The 25206-nt window shown below is 39.1% G+C and overlaps 1 protein-coding gene across 1 annotated transcript in view; it reads right to left on the minus strand.

Annotated features, from left to right (window-relative positions):
- Positions 1-25206, minus strand: part of LAMA2 (laminin subunit alpha 2) — a 790327-nt gene that overhangs the window by 8425 nt on the left and 756696 nt on the right. Inside the window, exons 55-60 of the mRNA XM_078155150.1 lie at positions 16852-17028; positions 16224-16425; positions 6238-6350; positions 4968-5157; positions 3001-3156; positions 704-857 (exon numbers count right to left, since the gene is read on the minus strand). Coding sequence (XP_078011276.1) covers positions 704-857; positions 3001-3156; positions 4968-5157; positions 6238-6350; positions 16224-16425; positions 16852-17028 — 992 coding nt within the window. The remainder of the gene's footprint in view (positions 1-703; positions 858-3000; positions 3157-4967; positions 5158-6237; positions 6351-16223; positions 16426-16851; positions 17029-25206) is intronic.

The raw sequence follows: 25206 nt of genomic DNA on the forward strand, positions 1-25206 counted from the left end.
TCAGGGGATCGACTTATTGTTCTGTTTATTGTCTAGACTTAAGAAAATGTTAATAAATATAGTTTAAAATTAAAATTGTTTCATGTGCATATTTTTTTCTGCGAGAGCTGGTAAACATTTACCAGTGTGTTGCTGGCAACATCCCCCGATTAGAATATAATCTGTATACAAGCAGGGACTATCCTATTTTTGCATTTGTATCACTAGCACCTAGGCATGGCACCTAGTACAATGATGGGCATAGAGTAGGCACCTAATAAATGCTTGTTCATTCAGTTCTCTTTTATTAGAATGTGAACTCTCTGAGGGCAGGGACTGGTTTGGCCTTTATTTGCACCTTGAATGCAGAGCACAGTGCACAGCATATAAGAAATGCTTGTTGACTGATATTGATTCATTGTGTGTTGCTTAGGATCGGGGATAGTTATTTTTATAATTTCTCCAGGTGATCATACACATGTAAATTATTATCATTTCTAATAACTCCAGCACAACAATTCAAGAATTAGGAGACTTTTTTTTCCCCAACCAGAATGAAATTCACATATATGCATAATCACATAAATATACATATAATATTATATACCATATATTTCAACAGTATATATATTTATTAATATGTTACACATAACATAAAATTCAATGATATACACATATATTCCTTATATATAATATTCAACGTGAAAGAACCCATTAGCCTCACCTGCTTTGGCAAAACCTGTTCCATCAAAATACGTTCCTTTTTCAGCGTTTACATAACACGTGCCAACACTGAAGCTGGAGGTTGGATTTTCAAGGTCTGCAGGAGCCTCTGCCATTTGAAGATTCTTCATGCAGCCATCGATGCTGTAGACGACCTAAATTTCAAAACAAATATTTAAGCTGTTTATAAGCCTTTGCCTTCACTGAGAGACTTTATTAAGAGTAAGGAACTTTTTAAAGGAAATACTTAGTTACTGCTAGAATAATTCTAAAGACTGGCCTACTTTAAACCTCAAGGTTTTAGGGTGTAGGTTGAAAGCATTTGGGCAGCTGCCCCAAAGTAGTCTGCATCTTGCCTGACATGTATAAGAATGTGATTTCTTTGAGGAGAAAGACTCACTTTTTTATTTGTAGAGTACTTTGTACAGTGCCTGGCATATAGTAGTTGCTTAATAAATGCTTTTGATTAGTTGATTATATGGTTAATGATCCTTATTGTGAGCAGTCCCATGAGAACAGTGATTTGTTAGAGATTCACTCATAGGGCCCATATGACTATTTTCAGCAACAATATATTATGTGGTACATACTGTAAATTACATTAAGAATAACGTTTTCAAATCTTAAAATTTTGCTTCACTTGTATAACTAAGTAGAGCTTTCTAGAAATCATTTATGGTTTAGGCATCTAGACTCCTTTCAGATAATAACTTTTCCCTATTTGGTTGATGAAAGTCAATCGATTTTTACCACTTTTCTGAACTGTTCACAGAGATTTTGACTCTTATTTTTGATGGCCAGAGATAGTGTATCCAACAGATAGTAACTTCATTGGAAGGAAATTAACACTAATGTTTTGAGGGAGAACCCAAAATGTCCCCATACATCTATGGATAAAATGCCTAATTAGTACTTGTCTTTGCATAATAATACCTTATTTTTGTATGGTACTATTAAATTTGCAAGTTGCTTTTACCCATGTCATTCCATTTAAGTTTCCTTAAAACACTATAAGGGAGCTGAAGGGGATGTAGGTGTCATCTAATACTGATGTGCTCTTTTTATAGATGAAGAGATGATACCCTGAATTTGGCTAGTCAGGACCATAATTTGCATGACTTTAAATTCAGATATTTTTCCTCCACTGTACCATATCATTACCAACAGAGCAAGTACTGGTGTCTCCATTTTTTTTTTTTTGTTGAGGCAGTTGGGGTTAAGTGACTTGCCCAGGGTCACACAGCTAGGAAATATTATGTGTGTGAGGTCAGATTTGAAATCAGGTCCTCCTAACTCCAGGGCCAGTGCTCTATCCACTGTGCTACCTGGCTGCCCCAGGTATCTCCATTTTATAGAAAAGAAAACTGAGATTTAAAGCAGTTCAGGATTTTGCCAAAGCCATAGCTAATAGATGAACATGGGTTAACAGGTTTTGTTTTTCTTTTTGTTTCTAAAACTGTGATTTTATCTGGCTCCAATGGAGATCTACAGGTGTTCCTCAATGTTCCTGCAAGCGTTTCTCTCAGAGTACCAAAATGCTAAGTGCTGCAGCATCAAAATATTAAATAGCCTGTGTCAAAGGCAGAATCCGAACCTACTTGTATACAGGGAATTCTCCATTAATACAAATGTGAGACAGCATGGTGAAGTGGGGGAAAACTCATTATATTGGAATTGGGGGCAGATGGTTTCGAGTCCCAGCTCTGCAAGGAGCTACCTTTGTGACCTTGGCCTAATCATTTACCCATTCTATGCCTCTATTCGTATATAAAATCAAATGATTCCAACTCTAAATTTATGATCTTCTATTAAAAAAGGCCTAGTATAGATGCTCCAAAAATTATACCTCTAGAATCTTTTCCTATAATATAATAATAATAGCAAATATTTACATAGTGCTTACTATGTGTTGGGCACTGTGCTAAGCTCTTTATAAATATTATCTCATTTGGTCCTTATAACAACACTGGGAGGTAGGTGCTATTATTATCTCCATTTTTGCTGATAAGGTAACTGAGGCAAACAGAGGTTAAGTGGCTTGCCCAGGATTACATAGCTAATAAGTGTCTGAGGTCACATTTGAATTCAGGTCTTCCTGACGGTGCTGGGCACTCTATTTCTACAGCTGGCCATACTTAAAGAAATTTTTTTGAGTCTCTCCAAAAGACCATTATAGTTGGTATCCTTAAATAAGTTTTTAAGAAGTTGAGAAAAGGGCTAGTTTATTGCCATAGTGACCAAAGAAACTTTGATGTCCAAATGACTCCCTGAAAACACAGTGATATTGTAAGCTCTTACTGGACCAATTCTTCTTGTTGTGTAGTTGATGGGCAGCCCTCCAATGTACAGCATTCCCACAACATCCAGGATATCAGCTTTCTTGGGGCTGGTTGTCCTGTTAGAAGCACCATCTACAAGTAAGATTCCTTCTTGCTTGGTCCGGAGGATCTTAATCTATTTTTTCAAAGAAATGTGTTACAATTAGTAGTCATAATAGCCAAGATTGGACATATTCCATATGTACAAAGAGATAAGAATCAGGAACTCCTAGTCCTCATGAATTCAAAGAGATTTTGTAGGTCGAGCTTCATTCAGGTTAAAGAACTGGAGCATAGATTGCTGAGTTTGCATTCCTAACCAGTTTGTACTTCTAACAACTGAGATGGAAAACGGTATGAAGAAACAGCAGTTGTTGAGTTATCTGGGAGAAAAGGTAGATAATTTATCATGAACCCCTATAGACTTCTTGTGCTGATAGGGATTTATATGTGCAAAACCAAAACCTCCCTCTAATGTAAAGTTTAAAAAGTGCATTGGTTGAATTGAGCAAGGGCCAATTCAGTTGGGCCAAACCACCATAATTTCAGAAATGCTACGTTACTGTGTTTAATAAGCCACCTCCTTTACACAATTAACTAACAGCAGTGCCTCTTGAACTGTTCCAGTGTTTCTGTAGCAGCTGAATCAGATGGATTGATATGAAGCTCAGGGAGGAATATGATAGATTATTACATTGTGCAAATGAGGTGAATATGTTTCTTGGGTAGAGGAAAGTATAGAGAATGAAGACTAGTTTTGTTGTATAAGAATCCTGGTGTATAAATAGAGGAAAAGTATACTATGAACCAATGAAATGTTGGTCTGAGTTTATGCCGCAGTGGTTCTCAAACTTTTTTGCTCATTCCACAGTGTTATTCTCTGCCTATGGAATCATAGCCTACTGTAGAATTTGAAAAAGATTAGCACATGTTGGTCAAAGCACAGTCAGATGAAAGTTTAGGTCAGGAAAGACCGTGAAATACAAATTTCAGTTTGCAATGAGAGTACCTAACTCCCCCTCCCCAACTCAAATAAAAATAAAAAAAAATCCTTAGTTTACATCATTATTAAGCGTCTTTACTTAACTCCTCAGCTCGACAGTCTTTTATATTTAAAAGCATTATATTTAACAGAAGAGAAGAAGTATTGAATGCTAGTTGATGATGATCAGTTGTAAGTCAGTAAGTATAAAGAATCCATTTGTAATTTCCAAGATGGGCTTGACTTCACCTTAAATTTTTATTTTTAAGTTTGCCTGGCCCTTTTGCAAAGGTTGGATGTCACACTTAGATGAATTAATATTAGAATCTGGCATCAAGTGATATACTTCACTGAAAGTTTAAAAAATGTGTTTTTTTGACAATTTGTGGGACTGGTGAGAAGTGGGGAGGGATATGGAAGCTTTATCTTTATAGGCTGACACAGGTGTAGAGACCTTTATGAATCAGCATTTTGTGAGCTCTCAGGAGAGAGATACTCTAACCATCCTTTCTTTTTCTTTTTTAATGTGTCAGCAGGTTCTATCAGCCATATCAACACAATTCAAGCAAAAACAGGATACTAAGATTGTACAGTATGTTCTGTACCTACAATTATATTGGTTTTAGCATATAGGGTTGAGCTTTTAGAAGGTGCTCCAAATACTTTCTTTAGAAACTATACTCATCTAAAGTATGTTAAAGGGTTCCATCCTACAGATGAGGCTGCTGAGACTTTCTGGTGGGTCAGGAAGTACTTTCCCACAACACACAAAGAGATACGCATAGCTTCCTGGGAGAGGGCGGCAAACTCCATTCCCTGAACCCCTTTTAGACTTTTCCCAAAACCCTTCCCCTTTTCCCCTACTGTTAGGGGTAATACCTGGAAGGGTAAAATGACACCTTCCGGAGGAGATCCTCCATGGCTTCAACTAAGCAAGGCATAACCACATATCCCCGCCCTGATACCTTGTGCCACTGACCATCGTTGATTTTGGTGGGGATCATGGTACTTGTGTTACCGCTCCCGAGATCATAGCTGAAGAAGGGCATGCCATTCTTCAGTTGCACTGTAGCAAAATCGGCATGGTTGATCCGAGCCATGTAAAACATCAAGCCTGATTCAGCTTCAGTTCGTATTTCAAATTCAATTGTGAGGCTGCAAATGTAAGAATTTTCAAAGTCAGTGGAAATGCTGCAAATTTTGAAGTTATTGTTAGAAGACCAGGGTTCAGTTGCTGATTTTCAAAGGTCTCTTTTTTTTTTTTTCGGTCAGAGAATGAAGCAACAATCCCCTTTTTCTTTTTTAAATGACTTGGGGGAGGGTCCTCTTAACAGAGAGATGGGGAACTACAGTAGTAGCAGAATATCGTATATGTTGTCAGTCAGGGTCACTATATTGATTGCTTTTCCTAACTTTTTCCCCCCTGTTACAAAGGAGTCTGTGAGGCAGTTTATATTCCGAAATAACTGTAGTATAAAAGAAAAGTATATCAATAAACTTTTTAAAAAAAAGATTAAAAAATAAAATAATGTGAGGGCTTGCAGGAAATCATTTTATGGACCTCCTACAGATGGGGCAAATTTCCATTATCCCAAGTTGTAGTACATAAGCTTTGGGCACCAAGGATTTTGACGACTTACTATGTCAAAGAATGATGTCTCACAGACCCAACATATTTAATTCTATACTACTTTGCTCTGGATTACAAGGGGAGGGGGGAAGTCCTGGCGTTTATTTAACTGGTATGAGTGTAAATATTGAGTAGTTTCATTGATCACTTGTCATTAGAGCCCAAAAGACTAGAATTTAAAAAAAAATAATCTTCACAAAACATTGTTGCAAACAGCACTGAAAAGTGTTTTCAACTCAACTTTCAAATACAAATTCAGTAGGGATGGGTTAGAGAAGAGGGACACATGGAGTCCCACATTGGCAAATGGGTAGAGATTTGAGGGCATAGTAAAGCACACTGCCCATCAGGGAAAGGAGTGGCTCACCTATAGTGTAGTAACTAGTAAGTCCTTATCTGGTAGCATCTTATTTTAACTAATCATTCTTGCTAACCAGGTAACTAGATAAACTCAGTTGTTTATTCAGTTAATTCTAGTTGCAAGAGTGTTCATGCTATTGGCGTTATCTATATTTTAGCACCCTGGAGAAAAGACCCTGTTGCTCTGCCTTTGTTAGGGCTCATCTTGTTTTATAATTATTGTTAGATATCAGAATCAGACATACCTGTTTTTAACTTTGGTGTCATCAAAAGCAATTGCAATATGGCTGTTTCTTGAAAGTCCAAACTGCTTGCTTCCTATCAAAAGAGCTGGTTCTGTATCTGCAGCACAGGGTCCCTGTGAAACACCAAGGTAATGGTCAGTGGTGGAACTGTGGATTTGGCTACTGAACAAAGAGGCTCTTGTTTCCTAATCGCTTCAAGAATATACATTTTGTGTGGTAAAAGGGCAGAGAACATGTCTTATGTTTCTCTTATATCTTTTGACATCATCTAACCCAGTTCTGAGTAATCAGATCAATACTTACTGATTGGCAATTGATTTAAAAAAAATATCCTAAGAAGAAAAGTGTTGCTTTTATTGTGGGAGTTCATCTTTCTGGTACAGTAATACACCTATTAATGATGACAATGCATTCTAGTAACACGCATTGTCAGAAACCTCATTATTATAGGTAGAAATAGCCAGGAGGCCCGGGGATATATTCCAGACGTAGAACGCTCTCTTTACCATGGCTGGTTGGAGTGGGTTGGGGGCGGGGGGCAGAACCTTGAGTTGGTACATAGGGAGAAAGGGGGGAGCTGTGGAGTGGGTATCTTTCCTACCTTATTTAAAGTAGATACCAGTAACCCAATCCTTAGCTAATGTAATATTTTTCCTACTTTCTTAGGATAAACTCATGAGAGTTGCATCTGTCCAAGGCCTGAGCAGGGCTTGCCCATTTCACCTTCCAAGTGATGGAGGTGTGGGGCTCTCCCCTGAAACCCTGACCTGCCTTTGACAGATATGCCCCTGAGAAAGTGATAGTGTCTGGCCCTGTTCAGCTGCCACCGAAGCATTCAAAGGACAGAATCACCTTCTAACCCCTTCTGTACTTAGGCCAGCTTCATTAAAATGAGCTTTGTTTTCAGAAGGTATATTCATTTGAAACTTCCCAACCAAGTAAAATGTCAATATATATACCTAGGATGTGGGATCATGTGATAATGTATATAAATTGCTTTATGAGTTTTAAGGAGTCATATAAATGCTAGCTATTACTGTTATTACATAAGATTTTAAAGAGAATGTTAACATTTCACATTTTTTTCCTTCCAGTTTTTTTCTTTCCTTGTTAAACAAAAGTCTGGTCCTTTAGAAAGTCATGGTGTATTTAGACTTTGAAGTTAGTGAATTAAACTTATAAGTTGGTCTATTCAAACCCTTAATGGTTTGTTGCTAGGCAACCCAGCACATTCTTAGCCATAACTCACTGTAACTAGACTCACACCATTAAACCATCAACATTCTAGGGGCTCTTCCATAGATACCTAAGACAAATAACTAGCTGTCCCTCGAAGCCCTTACTCCCACAGATAACCAGAGACTATTGGAATGAAAAAGGTCCCCATTCCCTTCCTTCTTAACTTATGAGAAGCTATTATGCAATGGCGACTCTTCTTAGAAAGCATGCACTCTGACCAACACATCTACGTTTGAGTCCTGCCCCGCTTCATTATGAATGGCCCCAACCTCTGACTATATGCTGACTCAGCAATGATGTCCAAAGAGCAGGATTCAGCAATACCTGAAAGCCAATTTGTTCTTTCCTGAATAGTGTGCCTCAGTTGTGACTCATCAGAACCTGGGGAATTGCTATTTGCAAAGGAAAATTTTATTCCCTTCCTCTCTCTATCCCTTTCTCCCCCACCTCTTTTTTTCTTTTGTTAAGCTAGGCCAAACAGAAAAGCTCTGCAACAGCAGGTAAAATTCTTTAAGTGTTTTGAAAATGCTTGTAAGTCACTCTTTATGGAAATGCATTCCCACTCTTCTCTGCTCCCCCCCCCCCCCCCCCCGCCCGGGACTGGATGGGCTTGTTTGGGGGCTGGCTATAAAAAGACACACTGTGGCAACAATCCACACTGATATTCAAAGAGCAGTGGGTGGAAACGTTATTCATCTGCACTAATGAACCCCATTTGGGATGAATATATAGTACCTTCCCCTAGACACAGTGGCTAACTGCAAAAAATAGCACAGATGGAAAAGTCTTAGGAGCTTAATGTCCCAGCAGTCCATATTACAAATAGAATTGGGGTGGGGGGCACGGTATCTATTCACAGATTTGAAATATCTCCATCGCCAAGGAAAATAGCCCCAATAATACACATGCCTTTTCACCCTGCTAGGGTCATCCCTGCAAATTCTGTAATAGATTCCTGCCTGCAGTGAATGAATCCGTGAGAGGGCAGAATTTGATTAAACTGCTCCTAACTCTCTCTGCAATGACACAGATTCACTATTCTCTTTGAAAAGGGGATGATTGAAAAAGTCAGGTAAGAATGAGGAATTAGGGAATAATGGGTAGCCTGAAGGAATATCACCAGGAGGTTATTTTGATGCTGCTGCCGCTACCCTCAAAGTCTTGTAGATTACAACGTTAAATAGATAATTATGAACTTCTCTACTGTAATAATAAAAAAGAAGACAAAATGACACTAGGATTATACAAAACATTTATGGTATGTGTCTTAGACAGCACCTGTTCCTTTCCAGGCCAGGCCACCTGGATGCTTGAGCCCATAAAAACTGAGGTTGCACACGTGCCCCTGAGAACTGGCGGAGTGTATGTATTGTATTCTCTGTGAAACAGGAAGCTAGCTGATCCAGACCTGAGAGGCCACTCCCTGTCTGCGGAAAAGGTACTATTTAATCATCCTATCCCTGATTGGAAAAGGCCAGTGGTTTTACAAAGATCATCAGGGCTCAGATGTTCTTAACCTGGGGTTGGTGAACTTAAAAAAAGGGCCACCACCATCATTTTGGGGAGATAACAATTTCAATATGTTTTGGTTTCATTTGTTAATTCTACTGCATTTTATTCTAGACATTTAAAAACGTTATTCTGAGAAAGGGTTCATGGGTTTTTACCAGACTGCTAAAGGGGTCCACGACAAAAAAGTTTGAGAATCTGTGATTTAGGCAGTTCCCACCGATAAAGGGAACTCTGAAAGAAGTTTTCACCATCGAGGCAAAAAATGTCATGTGGCCTGTGGGTGTGACTTCTGTAACCAGTCTGCCCCAGAAGCAGAAAATAACAAGAGGCGGAAGCAGTGGTTAATGAAACACTGTTCTCAGATTAGTCAAAATCACAGCAGATAAATAATGGCAACCGACAACAGGTAACTTAAGTGTTATTGCCAAAGTAGGAAACTATTAACGGCTTTGGTTTTGTGAACCCCCACCCCATCCTCTTCAAAGATGACTCCTACAGCTGTTTACTATTGAACAGGAGTCTAAACAATGACCTTTTAGTAAATCTGCTTTCATCTCCCTTAAAAACAAAATTTGCAATTGTACACATGAAGTGAGAAAGGCTATGTACAAGAGGATTTGGATAATGCATCTAAATCCTGGGTTTAAATTGTGGGGGTGTGGGGGTCCTCTAATCAGATGCTTTCACTGGTAAGACATTAGATCAGTCAATAAGTTAGTCATTAAACTTTTATTAAGTATCAACTACATGCCAGGCACTAGGCTAAGCACTAGAGATACAAAAAGAGGCAAAAGACAGTCCCTGCCCTCAATGAGCTCCTAATTTAATGAGATTAGATGCCCTGGCTTCCCATGGGCAGGACCTCTGGGGCTTATGTTTACTGGACAGTGGGTTAATTTGAAAGAGGGTCAGTGCCACTCCGTGTGTCCATCAGTTTCTACATCACCAAAGTGTCAGGATTCTCCACCATGGTTGTTGCCATCTTCATAAGGCATTTTCCTTTGGGTGTACGTCTCTATTTTCTTGAATTCCTACATTACAGGTACAGGGCTGTGGAGCATTCACTTTATGGTACCAATTAGTAGGATTATAAGTGTTAGTGCTAGAAAGGGTCTTAAAATCATCTAGGCCAGTTTTGTTTTCTTTAGAGATGAAGAAACTGAGGTCCAGAGAGGAAATACGAGGTCAGAGAGGTAATATGCATCTGATTTAACCATGGATTCTCAGGTTCCAAATACAGGGCAAGGGTTTTGTTTTTCCTTCTTATTTTATTTTATTTTATTTTATTTAGGCAATTGGAATTAAGTGACTTGCCCAAGGTCACACATCTAGTAAGTGTCAGGTGTTTGGTCTGAGGCCACATTTGAACTCAGGTCCTCCTGACTTCAGGGCTGGTGCTGTATCCACTGCACGCCTAAGCTGTCCCTTTCCTTCTCATTTTAATGGAGAACCAGAATGTGCCTAGATACTAGAAAAAAACAGAATGATATTTTGTCATTCAAGATTGAGGTACCTTGAATTCTCTACCTTGAATAAATATAGCTTTGTTTTGAGAAATCAGGAGGGATTGCAGTGAGGCAATTTAAAGGGACCGTTAATTTCAATGCATACTGTAAGATGGCTTTACATCCTTCACATTAATATGAAGCAAAGGAAGTATACCAGCCTCATCATGGAGATATTTTGTCCAGCTTGCTTTGAAAGCACGGACTTTTTAAATCCCCTATTGCAATGCGTACCTTTGTTACAGAAGTGCAAATCAATCTCAACATGTTACAATTCTGCCACCTTGTGGTCATAACTCAAAAATGCTGCTAATAATGTAAGAGGGGAAAAAATAATGCCAAAAAAATCAGGACACAGTGTTTACTGTTTACCTGCCTCATCCTATAAGATGCAAGGTAAGAAGCCTACTGAATAACTACTTGGGCAAAGATTCTAAATCTGGCAGAGTGACTAACTCTGGGTGGCTTAGGTGGCTGTGTAGAACAGGGTACAGGCAATTAATGCTGTTCTAGGCAATTGTGTATTGAAGTAGCCAGAGCCACTGATAGATAATAGAAAGAGTAACTTTTACATTCTGACCATTTCAGACGAAATAGTAATTTTCCATTGTTGGTGGATGGATGACCCCAGTGAAATGACTTTTTGATCTCTGTCTAGCATTTAGTTAGCAAGCATTTGTCGGGAACATCTGGGGTTTGGAGTAACAGGCCAGATGTGAGTTTTATTCTTTAAACCTGACTTGAACAAGACATATCTTTGGACTTGTCATTAGTATGGTCAAATGTTAAATGGGCAGGGAAAACCTATCATTTTCTCCTTCCTAGATTTCATAAACTTCCTAATTGATTTGGATTAAAAATAGTTATAGAGTGGTATGCTCTTTTATGACGTCCTCCAATAAATAAATGAGCAAATGCTGAGATTAAGCATTTGGGTGCTTTTCAAAACATTGACTCCCTTATTGTTTAGTGGGAAATGAAAGTATGGCCAATTCCCTGTCCATGAGCCGTTGGAAATTACAGATGTAGCAAAGCCTTCTTTATATAGTTGGAACAGTTGACTGAATAAAATAGAACTTCTTGAACTACTGTATCTATGTTCCATTTTGCCCTTAAATACTCATCAATGTCTAGACATATTTGCTCTTTGTTCAGGAAAATGTACTAGCTTTTAAAACAGCAACATCCGTCCCAACAGAGAAATAGCTTTCATGGCCACCCAATACAATGATACTTCTAATATACTCAGCTCAATCCTACTCTCCCAGCTTTCACATTTCAGCCACTTGACTGAGGTTAAAAGTTCAACTTTCTGGGCATGTAAACCCACTCAAGCAAAGCAAGCCATAAACAAACACTTGGTACAAATACAATGCATACTTCAAGAGGACTAGTTACCATAGGACAAGATGTTTTTCCCCCCATGAGAAATATCCCAGGAGTTTGACAGTCAGAATATAGTATTGCCTCTGTACTCAAGAATCAAAAGTGCCCTTCTGGGGGTATTTGACTATAATCAGGGAACTTTTAAACTGTATTTCTCAGAATCTTGGTCTTCCCTCTGATAAGAATGGAAGTTTTATGAGAAAATATTGCTGCTAGTGCTAATTTCCACTTAAAATATTAAATCTGAAAACATGAATGTTTCAAAAACAGTTTGTGAGGCAATCTTTTTTGTATGAAAACAGGCTTAATTTCCTTTATTTTGCTTCAAACTTGCCCAATTCTCCTTTATCCCAGGGGTACTCTATATCACCAGGTCCGTGAGACTAGCCTTTGCAGGTTCAACTAACAGATTGTTCTGTGGTTGGGTCTGTCTGGGAAATGATGTTGGAATCCTTTGTATGGGGTAGGACTGTTTCTAGAGTTCTTGAGCTTTATGTGTATGCTCTGGCATAAAGCTGTCCCTAGAATGTGGTAAATCCAAACAGCAATACTGTTTTGTGTTTTGGGGGGTCAGAAAGAGGAGGTGCAGGGAGGAGGTGGCTGCTGCCATGATTAGTAGATGCAAGTGACTCAGAGAGGCACTTTCTGGGGAAAAGGAGTAGGTCTTAACCAACTGGACCTCAGATTCATATATATGTAGTCTCCAACTTACAAATAGGTTGTGTTATATATGTTCCTAATTTAAAACCATATGAGACACTACTATTCTGGATTTAGTTCCATCTCACAAGGAAGAACTAGTTGCTAATGTTTGTTGAATTTAATTTCTCATTTATGAGCTTGTTTTCTCTTCTGTAACATGGGGATAATTATAATAGTACCTACCTGATAGGGTTGTTGTAAGGATTAAGTGAGGCACACACATACGTACATACATACATACATACATACATACATACATACATACATACATATGTGTGTATACACACATACATCTACATAAATATGTATATATACATACATACACATATACACACATACATCTACACACACACACACAGACACACATATATACACATATACTCTGATGAAAAGAGAAGAGTGACCAATAACAAGATTTCAGACTTGGAAGACTGGGTTAATGATAGTACTGTGCTATCTTACAGTAGGTAATAGTCAAGGGAAGAAAAGCTGGACATAGTTATATATATACCTTAGACTTTAGGAAAACATCATTCCAAAAGTTCAGAGAAATGGAAAACATAATTTCATGTATGGAAATTCTAGAAAGAATGTGGCTCTAAAGAGATGGCTAAGGTTAGACACTGGATCTGTGCGTTTATTAACTGAACTCTGAGTCCCCTCCCTTCCCTTTCTTCACTATCTCCTATTTATCCTGTCTATATCTTATTTGTATATAAAGATATAGATTTTTCATGTGGTCTCCCCAATTAGATTATGAACCCCTTGAGAGTAGGGGCAGTTTTTGGCATGTTTTTGTATCTCTACTCAGCACAATACCTGGCACGTAGTATGTGCTTAATAAATGCTTGTTGTTTGACCATCTGACAATATGGTTGGCAACTTCTCTGCATCTGCAGAGTTACCTAGAAGAGCGCTAGGAGTTACCTGTATACGTTAGATGTAGGACATGACCCCAAGTCTTCCTAGCTCTGAGACCACCCTCTAACCATTATACCATGGCTGCCTCTAAGAGGCAAAAGGGAAGGGAATATATATTTATGTTACATCATATTTATATATTATGTATTTATATTATAATATCTACTATGTGCCAGGCACTATGTTAAGAGCTCTCTTTTATTTTTTTAAATGAAATATTTTCTCATTTGATACAAAAATCCTACAGGGTAGGTGCTATTATTATCCCCATTTTACAGTTGAGGAAACTGAGGCAAATCGAAGGTAAGTGACTTATTCAGGATCATAGAGCTAGTAAATATCTGATACTAGATTTGAACTCAGAGCTTCCTGATCTGAAGTTTGCTATATTGGCCCAGTACTCTATCAACTGCACCACCAGCTGCCTCTGAGAAAATAGAGAGATAGAAGACTCCAAAATGTGTAATTCTGATTCTCTACCATTAATAATCTCAGGGGAGAAAAGGGGATAACAATGATGATGTACCAGTAAAAGCATTAAATTTGGAGTCAGAGAATCTAGGTTTAAATCTCATTGGCATTGAATAAGCATTACTGCTTATTCAACTGGGCCAAGTATAATTCCTCAAGTCTCAGTTTCCTTATATCAAAACTGGACTAGCGGCTCTCTAGGTTTTCCTCCAGTTCTAAGTCCTATGACCAAAGTACACCAATGGGACTATGTACAGAATGCACTTATGAGCTCAGATACGTACATAAAAAACTACACTCAGAAAAGACTGAAGGAGACATACATAACTGATGATCAAAAAAAGAAAAAAACAGACACGAGAAGCTTAGGAAAAAAGTCCCAGTTAATAAAATGGCTTTCTTTTCTTGAGATGTTCAGAATAAGAAGATTAACAAGGAAAGGAGATATCTATGTTAATATAGTTTCCCCTTTCTCAGGCTATGACTAGACAGCAGTGTTTTCTGATTGGATTTTTTTATTGGATAGGCAATTTTTCTCTTATAGTATGGTACAGTAGGAAAAGCACTGGATTTGGAATCAAAGGGCTTGTTTAAAATTTCAACTCTGCTGCTTACTATCCATATGATCTTGGACAAAGTAGCGCATCTCTCGGGGCCTCAATTACTTCATCTGTAAAATGAAGGGTTTGAATTAGATGGGCTCCAAGATCCTTTCTCGCTCCAAATCCATACTTCAGTGATGAATTGGTATCATGCTAACTGATTGCAGAGAGAAAACAGACCCATTTGATTCTTACTTTCTTCCCCACCAAGAATGATTTTCCATCTGGAAGGAGTGGGAGGGGAAGGGAATAAGCATGTATATAGCACCTACTATGTGCCAGGCACTGTGCTAAGCACTTTACAAATAGTAAATATTAAGGGTGTACTGGGGCAGCTAAGGGGTGCATTGGATAGAGTGCTGGCCCTGGAGGTAGAGAGATTCACCCTCCTGAGTTCAAATCTGGCCTCAGAACTGACTATCTCTGTGACCCTGGGCAAGTCACTTCACCGTTTCTGCCTCAGTTTCTTCATCTGTAAAATGAACTGGAGAAGGAAATAGCAAGCCACTCTGGTATCTTTGCCAAGAAAACTCCAAGCGGGTCCATGAAGTCAGACGTGACTAAACAACAGCTACAAGGGGGTGTACTATGTCTACACTTCTTGAATTAGATTATATCTCTAGGCTTACAGAAATTATATCCTTGGGTAAATGGAAGACTTTGTAGGTGTTCTCAAGGAACTATTTACAGTGATTTTTGAAAGCTCGTGCCCAAGAGGATAGGCTCTAAAAGTCATTTTAGGGGGGACATAATAGCTGTCTTTAAACTTCTGAAGGGCTGTCATGGTAGAAGAGGGACTTGATTTCAATGCTCCAGAGGGCAGAAGTAGAAGAGACAGATGGAAGCCAAGGGGTGACATTTAAAGAAACCAGTGTATCCACATATTTCTATGCATATTATGTCATCCCAATTGAATGTAAGCTTCTTCACCTCTGGGGCTGTTTGTTTGTTTGTTTTGTCTTGTCTTTATATTCCTATTATCTAGCCCAGAGTCTCACACAGAATAGGTGCTTTAAAAATGTTGGTTGTTGAAACTGTAGAAAAAAAATGACTGTTTTTTGGAGATTCAAATCCTGCCTCAGAAACCCAAGAGCTGTGTGACCCTGGGCAAGTCATTTTAACCTTTCTCGGCCTCAGTTTCCTCGATTGTAAAATAGAGATAGTAATAGTATTTACCTCCCAGGATTGTTGTGAAGATCAAATGACATGTGTGAAGTGTTTTGCAAACCTTAAAGTGCTCTATAAGTGGTAGCTATCATCATCATTATTATGGTTCTTGTTGTTAATGATGTTGTTGCTTCAATAGGCAGTAATAGTCTTTTATATTTGCCCTTTGAAATATCAACTCTTATGGGCTGAGTTCATGGAACGAATGAATTGGAAGAAGAATAATGTGAAAGGCAGCTGTTTCAAAGATTATTCCTATTTCAAGGTGCCATGATCTGATGATCTAAGCTTTACTTAGGGGAAAAGAAATATTAACCAGTGTAGTCTCAAAATGTAATCTAGTTTGACTTATTTCTTGAGAGAGATGATTAGCCCCCAAAAGAAAGAGTTAAATAATACTATTTCAGAGGCATCTATTGTTTCTTTTCGGTAATAATGACATTATTTTCATCTTGATTCTTGAAGGAATATAAAGACTTACATGAGCAAGAGTAGGTGTAGGTGGTGGAGAGGGGAATTTCGGAAAGGCTGGTGTGGTCTCTTTATCCTCTTCAAGGACAGAATCAGGCGGGAAAACAATTTGTTCTGGAGTAACTTCAACCTCTCCTTCACCAGGTTTGTGATCTATGCAGCGACCAATGTCTGCATTTTTGAAGGACACAGGTTGAGCAAAGTCCATCGGGCTAAAGGGAGACAAGGAAACGGTGAGATTTATACCTCCATTTGTTTGTCTTACTCCCTCACAACAAATATTGGTCACTCTAGTTACTGCTTTGAAGTCCATCAATATGAATCTGAATTTGGGTTCAATGCTTTTAAATTTCCCAAAGTGTATATGTAGCTGGAATAAATTTTTTTTCTCACATGAGAGGCAAAATTAAATGAATGAATAAATGAAAAAAATATTTATTGAATGCTTACTAAGGGAAAATTAATATGTACATGTAATATAAAATACATAAATGTATGATAGTCATACATTTATTATATACCATGTATGTACGTTTCCTTTTTTTCTTTGATTTCACCAGTCGCATTGCAAATGATCACAGTGCAATAGTTACAATGATCTTGGTACAAATAATAAAAGAGAATCGAGGTTTACTTACATGGAGTTAATAACAAGGTTCCATATACAGCCTTCAAAAGGAGGTATAGTTCTGAGTGGGGGAGGTTGAAATGGAGATGGAGAGCCTCCTACAAAGAGTTTTTTAATGGTAATAGTCTGTTCCACTGTCAGGTTCTGCATATGTTTTCTGTCTTCATCCACTTGGACAGTAAACATACTGATGAAATGTCAAAAATACACATAAAAAATACATGAGGTTTGGAAATTGACTGTTTATGGCCATCACTTTGCTCCCACCCACTGTAGCCATGAATGAACTGAAATGGGAAGATTAGGAGCATTAAGCAAATGTTATTGTCTCTCAGGATCTCCTTGTTTGCCTCCTTCACTAACTCTCTCTCTAAGAGCTCAGCAAGGCCAGACAGTGATGTTGTAGTAACATTATTCTCTGGTTGAGAAGGCAGTTGTGGTCTGCAGCCTGATAACACTGCCACGGTGAGACCCTAGACTTCTCTTCTGTGAAATAATGTCTAATCTTACAGGGCTCAGTGGGTTTACAGCAGCATTGGGTCACATTTGGCTTTCCTTTTTATTTCTTGGTTTGTGCTAGCTATTATCTTCTTGCTATGGGACAAAAAGCACTCCAGAGCGCTTAGACTGCATGAATACACAACACAGCAAACATATACTGTACATTTTACAATTGATTTCAGGTATCATTTGTCTATGCCTGAGCAGAGAGGGCAAGGAAGGGACATTATTGTTAATTTCCCATCTTTAGTGACTTTCTGTACTGGACTCTCATTGACTTTTCTTAACTGATTTTCACCAGATAAAAAATACATTGCAAACCAACAGCATCAGCTCACATAAGAAAGGATTACGGAGACGACAAAGAACTGTAAATATAAAATGGTTAAATGTACTTTTCCCATGTATATAAAAGAAAGGGATAAGATGGAGACACAGCACCACTGCTGCCAGACAGACACGGAGTTTCATTATTAGGAGAGATTAAAGCAAGTAATGGGGTTACTAAAAACTCTGCTTTATATGTGGGGCAAAAAAAATCTATGGGGGTGGAAAACCTGGGTAGGGTGTGGGCTTCTTATGTTTGGGGGAGAGGAATGGGAAACAAATGTGGCATACTGGAAAGAGCATTGACTCTGGAGTCAGAGGATGTAGGTTCAATTTTTCTCTCCGACACTTTCTACCTGCATCATCTGGGGAAAATCATTTAATTTCCCTCGGCCTTGGTTTCTTTATCTATAAAATGAGAAGGTTGGTTGAATTAGATGACCTCTGAGGTCACTGCCAGTATCTAGTTCTATGATGACATTAATAAGGAAAGCAATGTATTATGAGCTGAATTACTTTGGAGAGTCACTGAACAGCTTCTCCATCTTTGGCCAATGAGGCTAAGAGAGAGACAGAAATTGAAAGTATCTTAAATATGGATAGATCTAGTACATTGTGTTGAAAAGATGGGCAATCCAAACATTTCATTGTTGTCATTTTTGAAAATGGAAAAATGAAGTTGTGTGGAAACAATAGAAGAAAGCATCATATGCTCATTTTCCATAGGACTCTGAAATGAAGCTTGTAGTTGGCAAAAACTATAGGATAGGGGTAGGGAACCTGTGGCCTCAGGGCCACACGTGGCCCTCTAGGTCCTCAGGTGCCGCCCTTTGACTGAATCCAAACTTCACAGAACAAAAGGACCTAGAAGGCCACATGTGACCTCAAGGCCGCAGGTTCCCCACCCTTGCCGCAGGGTATGAAAATTATTGCCAAGAGACTTTTTTCATTAATTCTAGGAAAACAGAGGCTTTTAGGTAACATGTGAATCACAATTAAGCAATTTCTCCTTTTCTGGCTAAAAGCTTTTAATGAAGCACCTGATTTTCAGCTGACCACCTCTAATGCCATAACAAAATATTTATCAGAGATGCACAATTAAGGATTAGTCAAGGAGAAATAAGCTTCCACCTCTTACTCATAGGTCTTACTCCCAGCTCAAATTTGGTTAGATAGAGTAGAAAATGTCCAAAATATTTTTTTTTGTAATCAATAATCAACTCTCTCTGTCCTTAAGACTCAACATAAATTAGGGAAGTTATTAGAGCTGAGAATAAGAAAAAAATATATAACTCTTGGCTAATGGTTGAGTTAGTTACTGTAACTTATCTTAATGTGTAAGGAGTTAGGATGAGGCCACAAGGTTGGGCAACACAGGTTCAGAATGAACACAGGTTCAGTAGTTTAGTATGGATAGAGAAATTATACCATACCATTCAAACTCATGAAGTCTGGGGGCTGAGCCATAGGGCTTGGGACCCAGGTAGAGTACAGGTGGAAGAAATAATTTCACCATTAAGACTAAGTCATCTATGAAGATCCAGGAGGACTCAGTTAACCAGGCAATGGGATCCGTTTCAGATGGCCCAGTCAGAATAGAGCATACTAGCTGAGATAAGAAAGAGCAGCTTCTAGGTGAGTGAAATTGAGGTGGTATAAAGCCTGAAACCCAAAAGAAGGGGACAGTGATAAAGAATGATATTCATCACCTGGAGGTGGAGGGTGTTTCCTCTCCATGTCTTTATGTCAGTGTTACGGCATGCCTAGTACTGTGAAAGGGCCATACTACGGGGAGAAACCTGTCTAGGCCCCAGATTCTTGTGCTCCTAATTGGGAACTGGAGGTGTAGATTCCATAGGGTTGAGACTTAGTAACATGGCTTGCCAAGGGGAAAGTGTGATTTGAAATTACAATCCAAATACCTACTCTTCAAGTTCCTAAAACACACTCAATGTGTGGATTATGGTTACTGTGTACCACAGGTGCCACAGTTCCCTTTCATGTCTTCACTTAGTATCTGTTGCTTAAGTGCTTAGGAAAAAGAGTAATCCCTGAAAATACAGTGAAACCTTTTTTTTTGTAATATTTGATTGTGCCCCTTAGCTTGATAGGTTCTTCTAAAGTATTTTTTTAAAAATGAATTCATCAATTTTGTTAATCCTCTATTTAGAACTTAATAGTCCGTGAGCTGTTATGGGGAATCTGTGGAAGGGTATATAAAGAGAAAATCCTGTGGTCTTCAGCCTGCAGGGATTCTAGGTGGTAGTGAACTTGGGAAACCTAGAGGATGAACCATGTAGATTGTGCTAGTCAGTCAAGCCCTGGGTTGGATAGCATGAAAATAAAATGGTGTCATGAAGTGGGGATACAGAAGGGAACTGTGGTATTCATAATACCCAGTAACCACAGTTCAAAGAATGAGTGTGTTTGGAGGGCTTGAGGAAGAAATGCTCAGATTGCAAACCCCAAGTCATACTCTCCCTCTCTCTCAGTTCCAAAATAAGCAGAAAACTCCCAATCAAAGTTATAGTTCTGGTTTTTAACCCAATTCTGTGACTCTGGAGAAAACCATAGGAAAGAAAGTCATGAGTCAACCTAGCTAGTTGACCTACTTGTCTAAATGGACATTTTCTGCTTGGAGCATTTCATGAGACTTGACACTATTTACTGCTGGGATGGCCTGTCCAGGAGGGTAGGAGGGTCAAGTAGTAGCTTGTCTCATCAATAATATGGGAGTTACAAGTACCTCAGGTCATTCTGACATTTCTACACAGATGGCTTAGATCTGGAAATGTATAATAACAAAATATTGAGAGACATCGATTTTGGGAATTTTACCACTGACCCTGGTTGGAGGTACCAGTGAAGATTTTTAATCCAGTGATCTTAGAAGAGCTTTTCCTGATTCTCCTCCTTCCTGGATGCTGGTATTTCCTCCCTCCAAGTTACTTTGTATTGATTTGTATAATTTTTCAAGGCTTATTACAAACAATTACCCTCCAGGCAGCCAAACCAACCTCTTTATTATTCCTCACTCATGTGACTTCATCTCCCATCTCTCTGCCTATTCTCTATCACTAGGAATGTACTGCCTCCTCACCTTTGCCTCTTAAAATCCCTAGGTTCATTTAAGACTCAGCTGAAGCACCACCTTCTACATGAAGCCTTTCTTCACCCTGCCTTCCCTCCCCAGCTGTTGGTCCCTTCTCCCATTACCTTGTATGTCGTGTGTGTATCTTGTCTATCCGTCTCTTATCTATCTCTATATCTATCATCTGTTGTGCCCCCTGAAAGAACATGAGCACTTAGGGTAGGTAGGGCAAGTCATTTTAACCTTTCTCGGCCTCAGTTTCCTCGATTGTAAAATAGAGATAGTAATAGTATTTACCTCCCAGGATTGTTGTGAAGATCAAATGACATGTGTGAAGTGTTTTGCAAACCTTAAAGTGCTCTATAAGTGGTAGCTATCATCATCATTATTATGGTTCTTGTTGTTAATGATGTTGTTGCTTCAATAGGCAGTAGTAGTCTTTTATATTTGCCCTTTGAAATGTCAACTCTTATGGGCTGAGTTCATGGAATGAATGAATTGGAAGAAGAATAATGTGAAAGGCACCCCTGGCATCTAGCATAGTAGTCACTTAATAAAAGCATTTTAATTGACTACTTAGTTTCAAACAAAAAAGAAGTCACCTCTCTTGTCTAAGATTTTTAAAAAAGAAGTAATAAGGATTAGCAGTTGCAGTTCATGAAGAATGAATCATGAAGTTCCTAAAACCATATGTGATCTAAGGTGGAAGGCTTCGAGCAGAAGATAAAAGGGTAGGGATGAAACATTCTGCTGAGTGTTAAAATAAAGTGAGATTGGTTTCTCATGAATTTTGTCCATATGGTCTGTGTATTTTGGATTGGACTAACACGATGCTGAAATTCATATTTTGTTGCACTGTCAGGAAACAGTTTCTTTTTCTTCACTTGGGAGCAAACTTTCTAAATTATTCTTTATAGACTTCATTCTTAAGTATCCTTTCCCAGATCCCAAGAGTAAGGTCTAGGCTAGGGGAAGTAATGATGGCACAAAAACAGAGGTTCTGAGGGTGAGACCACAGGGATACTGACTACTGTGTAGCCGCAGGGCAGCCTGAAATACAGGGCTCTGAGCCTGCAGTGGGGCCTCAGCAAAGCACCTCCAGTCCCCCAGATGCTCATCTATGTACTGACCCTTCCTAAGAAACACATGCTGAAGACAACCTACTGTCAGCACTATCCTCAGTGCTGGAACAAAGTAGCCCACCCTGCTGTAGGAAGGACAAATAGGAAAGATGTAGCAGAGCCTACTGTACCGAAAGAAGGGCTGTTCCTTCTCCCCGCCCCCAGCCTTCTTCTTCTTTTTTTTTTTTAGTTCATAGGAGCATAGATTTAAAGCTGGAAGTCATCTAGCCCAAGTCTCTCATTTTGCAGAGCAGGAAACTGAGGCCTGGGAGGTGAGTGATTGCCAGGGTCACATAGGAAGCAAATGGCTGAGCCAGGATCTGACCTGGCATTCTTTCCTCACTACACTACATTGCCTCTGCTTAGCTACAATATTGAAGTAATTGTTAATATAGCCCCACCTACCACAGGAATATTTAAATTTTGACTTGAAGATTCATTAGTAAGCACCAACTGTGTGGAGGGTCCTGGAGGAGAGAAGCTTCCTCAGATCACATCATGTAGGTGCTTGTGTATTCTCCTTAAGACCAGCCCTGGGAGAAAAGAACTATACCCTCCCAACATTACTACACATGACTTTCCTCCATATGTGTTGTTCCTTATCTTTTATCATCCTGGTGCATTTGCACTGGGTGGCCCACATTCCTAAAATGTACTGCTTCCTCATCTCTATTTCTCATGTGGAGCAGGTACATGGTGGAATGGATAGAGTACTGGGCTTACAGTCAGGAAGACCTAAATTCATGTCCAGCCTCAGACACTCTAGCTGTGTGACTCTGGGCAAGTCACTTAACCTCCAGCTACCTCAGTTTCCTTAACTGTACAATTGGGGTAATAATAGCACATATCTCCCAGGACTGTTGTGAAGATCAAATGAGATAATATTTGTAAAGTATTTAGTATAGTGCCTTAAATAATGTAGGTATTTAAGAAATTCATCCTTCCTTCCTTCCTTCCTTCCTTCCTTCCTTCCTTCCTTCCTTCCTTCCTTCCTTCCTTCCTTCCTTCCTTCCTTCCTTCCTTCCCTTCTTCTTTCCTGCCATCCCATGCTAGTGCTTCCCTGCTCCCACCCTCTTCCTCCTCCTTTTTCTCTCCATGTTGTCATCACAAATCCCCTTCCCCCAATAGACTGTAAACCCCTAGAGGGCAGGAACTGTTTCATTTTTGACCTTGTATACCCCAAACATAGCATCTTGCCGGGCACATAAGGTGCTTGTTGATTTATTGATCGATTGGCTAGGTTTCAGAGTCAAGGAGTTCTAGAACCATATTCCTCTTGAATTGCTTTTTGTGCTTGGGGTGTGGGTGGGGAGGGGTTAGGGAGGATGGAGAGGTAAGGGGCAGGAACAGAAGGAGCACCCAGAAGGACTGATTAATTTAGGTGTCACCCTGAGTACAACATTTGTAGGAGAAGGTAGCAGGGACTGGCCTTCTTCCTTCTCTTTAGAAGAGAATTTTGTTTCTGTGTGTCCTTTCTTCCCTCTCCATCCTGTCCCCAAACTCCCTTGAAAGACATTTTACTGAAGGTGCTGCTACAGATTGGGGGATGGGGAGAGTGGTAGACAGAAAGTCAAGAGGACAAGGGAGAAGAGACAAGTGCGTCCGCTCTTAGGAGTGTGGAAAAGTGAGCTGTAAGGGTGTACCTGAGCCTCCCCCAGGAAAGTGAGGCTGGTTGAAGAGGCTCCTGGGGGTACAGACAGGTAACTTAAGTACAGTGGAGCCATTTCAGAGCCCTGATGTTCTTCTGATAGAGATTTTTGAATAGAGGAAAGGGAACAAAAAATATGGGGGTGGAGAGGGATAGACATCTTAGTTTCTCCGATAGTCACTAAATAATGGATTCTCATCTCTCTCTCTCACATATACAAAAAAAATGAAAATGTCTTGTCCTTTTGCTCTCAATTCTAATGCATGAACAGTTCCTCTCCTAGAGTCTAAGTGAAGAAATGTTCATCCTTTTTTGACCTGCAAGTGTTTTTTGAGACAATATAGTAGAAAATATTTCAATTTCAGCACCAAGTTCAGTAGCTATACACTGATGTGTCCACTGCAATACCAGATAATTATCTATGAACAACAAAACTATTTGTTTATGTGGACAATCACCTGAGTGAAGAGCTTTCAATGTACACTGTGCTTAGTCTAATAAAAGCTGTGTTGATGGTTTACAGCTGGGAGGTTAGATTCAATAAATCCCCTTCTTACAAAAACACCTGTTCACAGGACCCCACAATGCAGGAACCTGGCCTTGGGGGATTCACAGTGTGGTCTGGGATTTTCAGTGAAAACTTCTTAGAGAGAACGACTGTGGCATAAGGAATGAGAGAAAGAGAGAGAGAGAGAGAGAGAGTAGAGAAGAGAAGAGAAGAGAAGAGAAGAGAAGAGAAGAGAAGAGAAGAGAAGAGAAGAGAGAGAAGAGAAGAGAGAAGAGAGAAGAGAAGAGAGAGAAAGAGACAGAGATATTGCCTCAATATGTAGGAAAGGCCTAGGTTTGAAGTCTTTTCCATGACATATAAAATCTGGATGATCCTGGTAAGTCACTTAACCTCCAAGGACCCCAAGAGCTAATCTGTATTGATACATGCAGTTTCCTCATGAAGAGTTCCCTAAACCAATGAAATCACAGGTCAGGACCAGAAGAAGAAAATTTTTGAATATATGATTAGTAAAACATTTTGAGAATAGCAAGTTCCAAGACTATTTTTATGCTTATGGCCATTAGTTGTTTGTTTGTTTTTTCTTTCTGTGAGAACTGGACTAAAATCAGACAGGGCTAAAAATCTATTCAAGCAGACCTTTTTTAGTCTTCTAAAGCACTTCTGGGCAGCTAGGTGGTACAGTGGATAAAGTTCTGGGCTTGGAGTCAGGAAGACTCATCTTCCTGAGTTCAAATCTGGCCTCAAACACTAGCTGTGACCCTGGGCAAGTCACTTAACCTTGTTTGTCTTAGTTTCCTTATTTGTAAATGAGCTGGAAAAGGAAATTCCAAATCACTCCAGTGTCTTTGCCAAGAAAACTCCACATGGGATCACAAAATGTCAGATACAACTGAAAATGACCAAACAATAACAACCACAAAGTATTTCTGAAGATTTTGGCAAACTAAAAAATATTCATTAAGCACCTTTGGTAGATGCCAGAGATAGAATAAAGGTGATGTATTTAGGTTTAAGCCTTCAAGAAACTCAAGATGACATAGCCAAATTTCTCCTTTATGTATATACGTCTGAATGAGTCTTAGACTAGTTAAGACTAGTTACAGTAGTTGTAAGAAACCAATAACAAGGTTTAGAACTGAAGGATTTTAGAGATTAGCCCAACCTCT

Source organism: Phascolarctos cinereus, unplaced genomic scaffold (genome assembly GCF_003287225.1).
Source record: "Phascolarctos cinereus isolate Bilbo 61053 unplaced genomic scaffold, phaCin_HiC Scaffold_5;HRSCAF=322, whole genome shotgun sequence".
NCBI classification, from domain to species: domain Eukaryota; kingdom Metazoa; phylum Chordata; class Mammalia; order Diprotodontia; family Phascolarctidae; genus Phascolarctos; species Phascolarctos cinereus.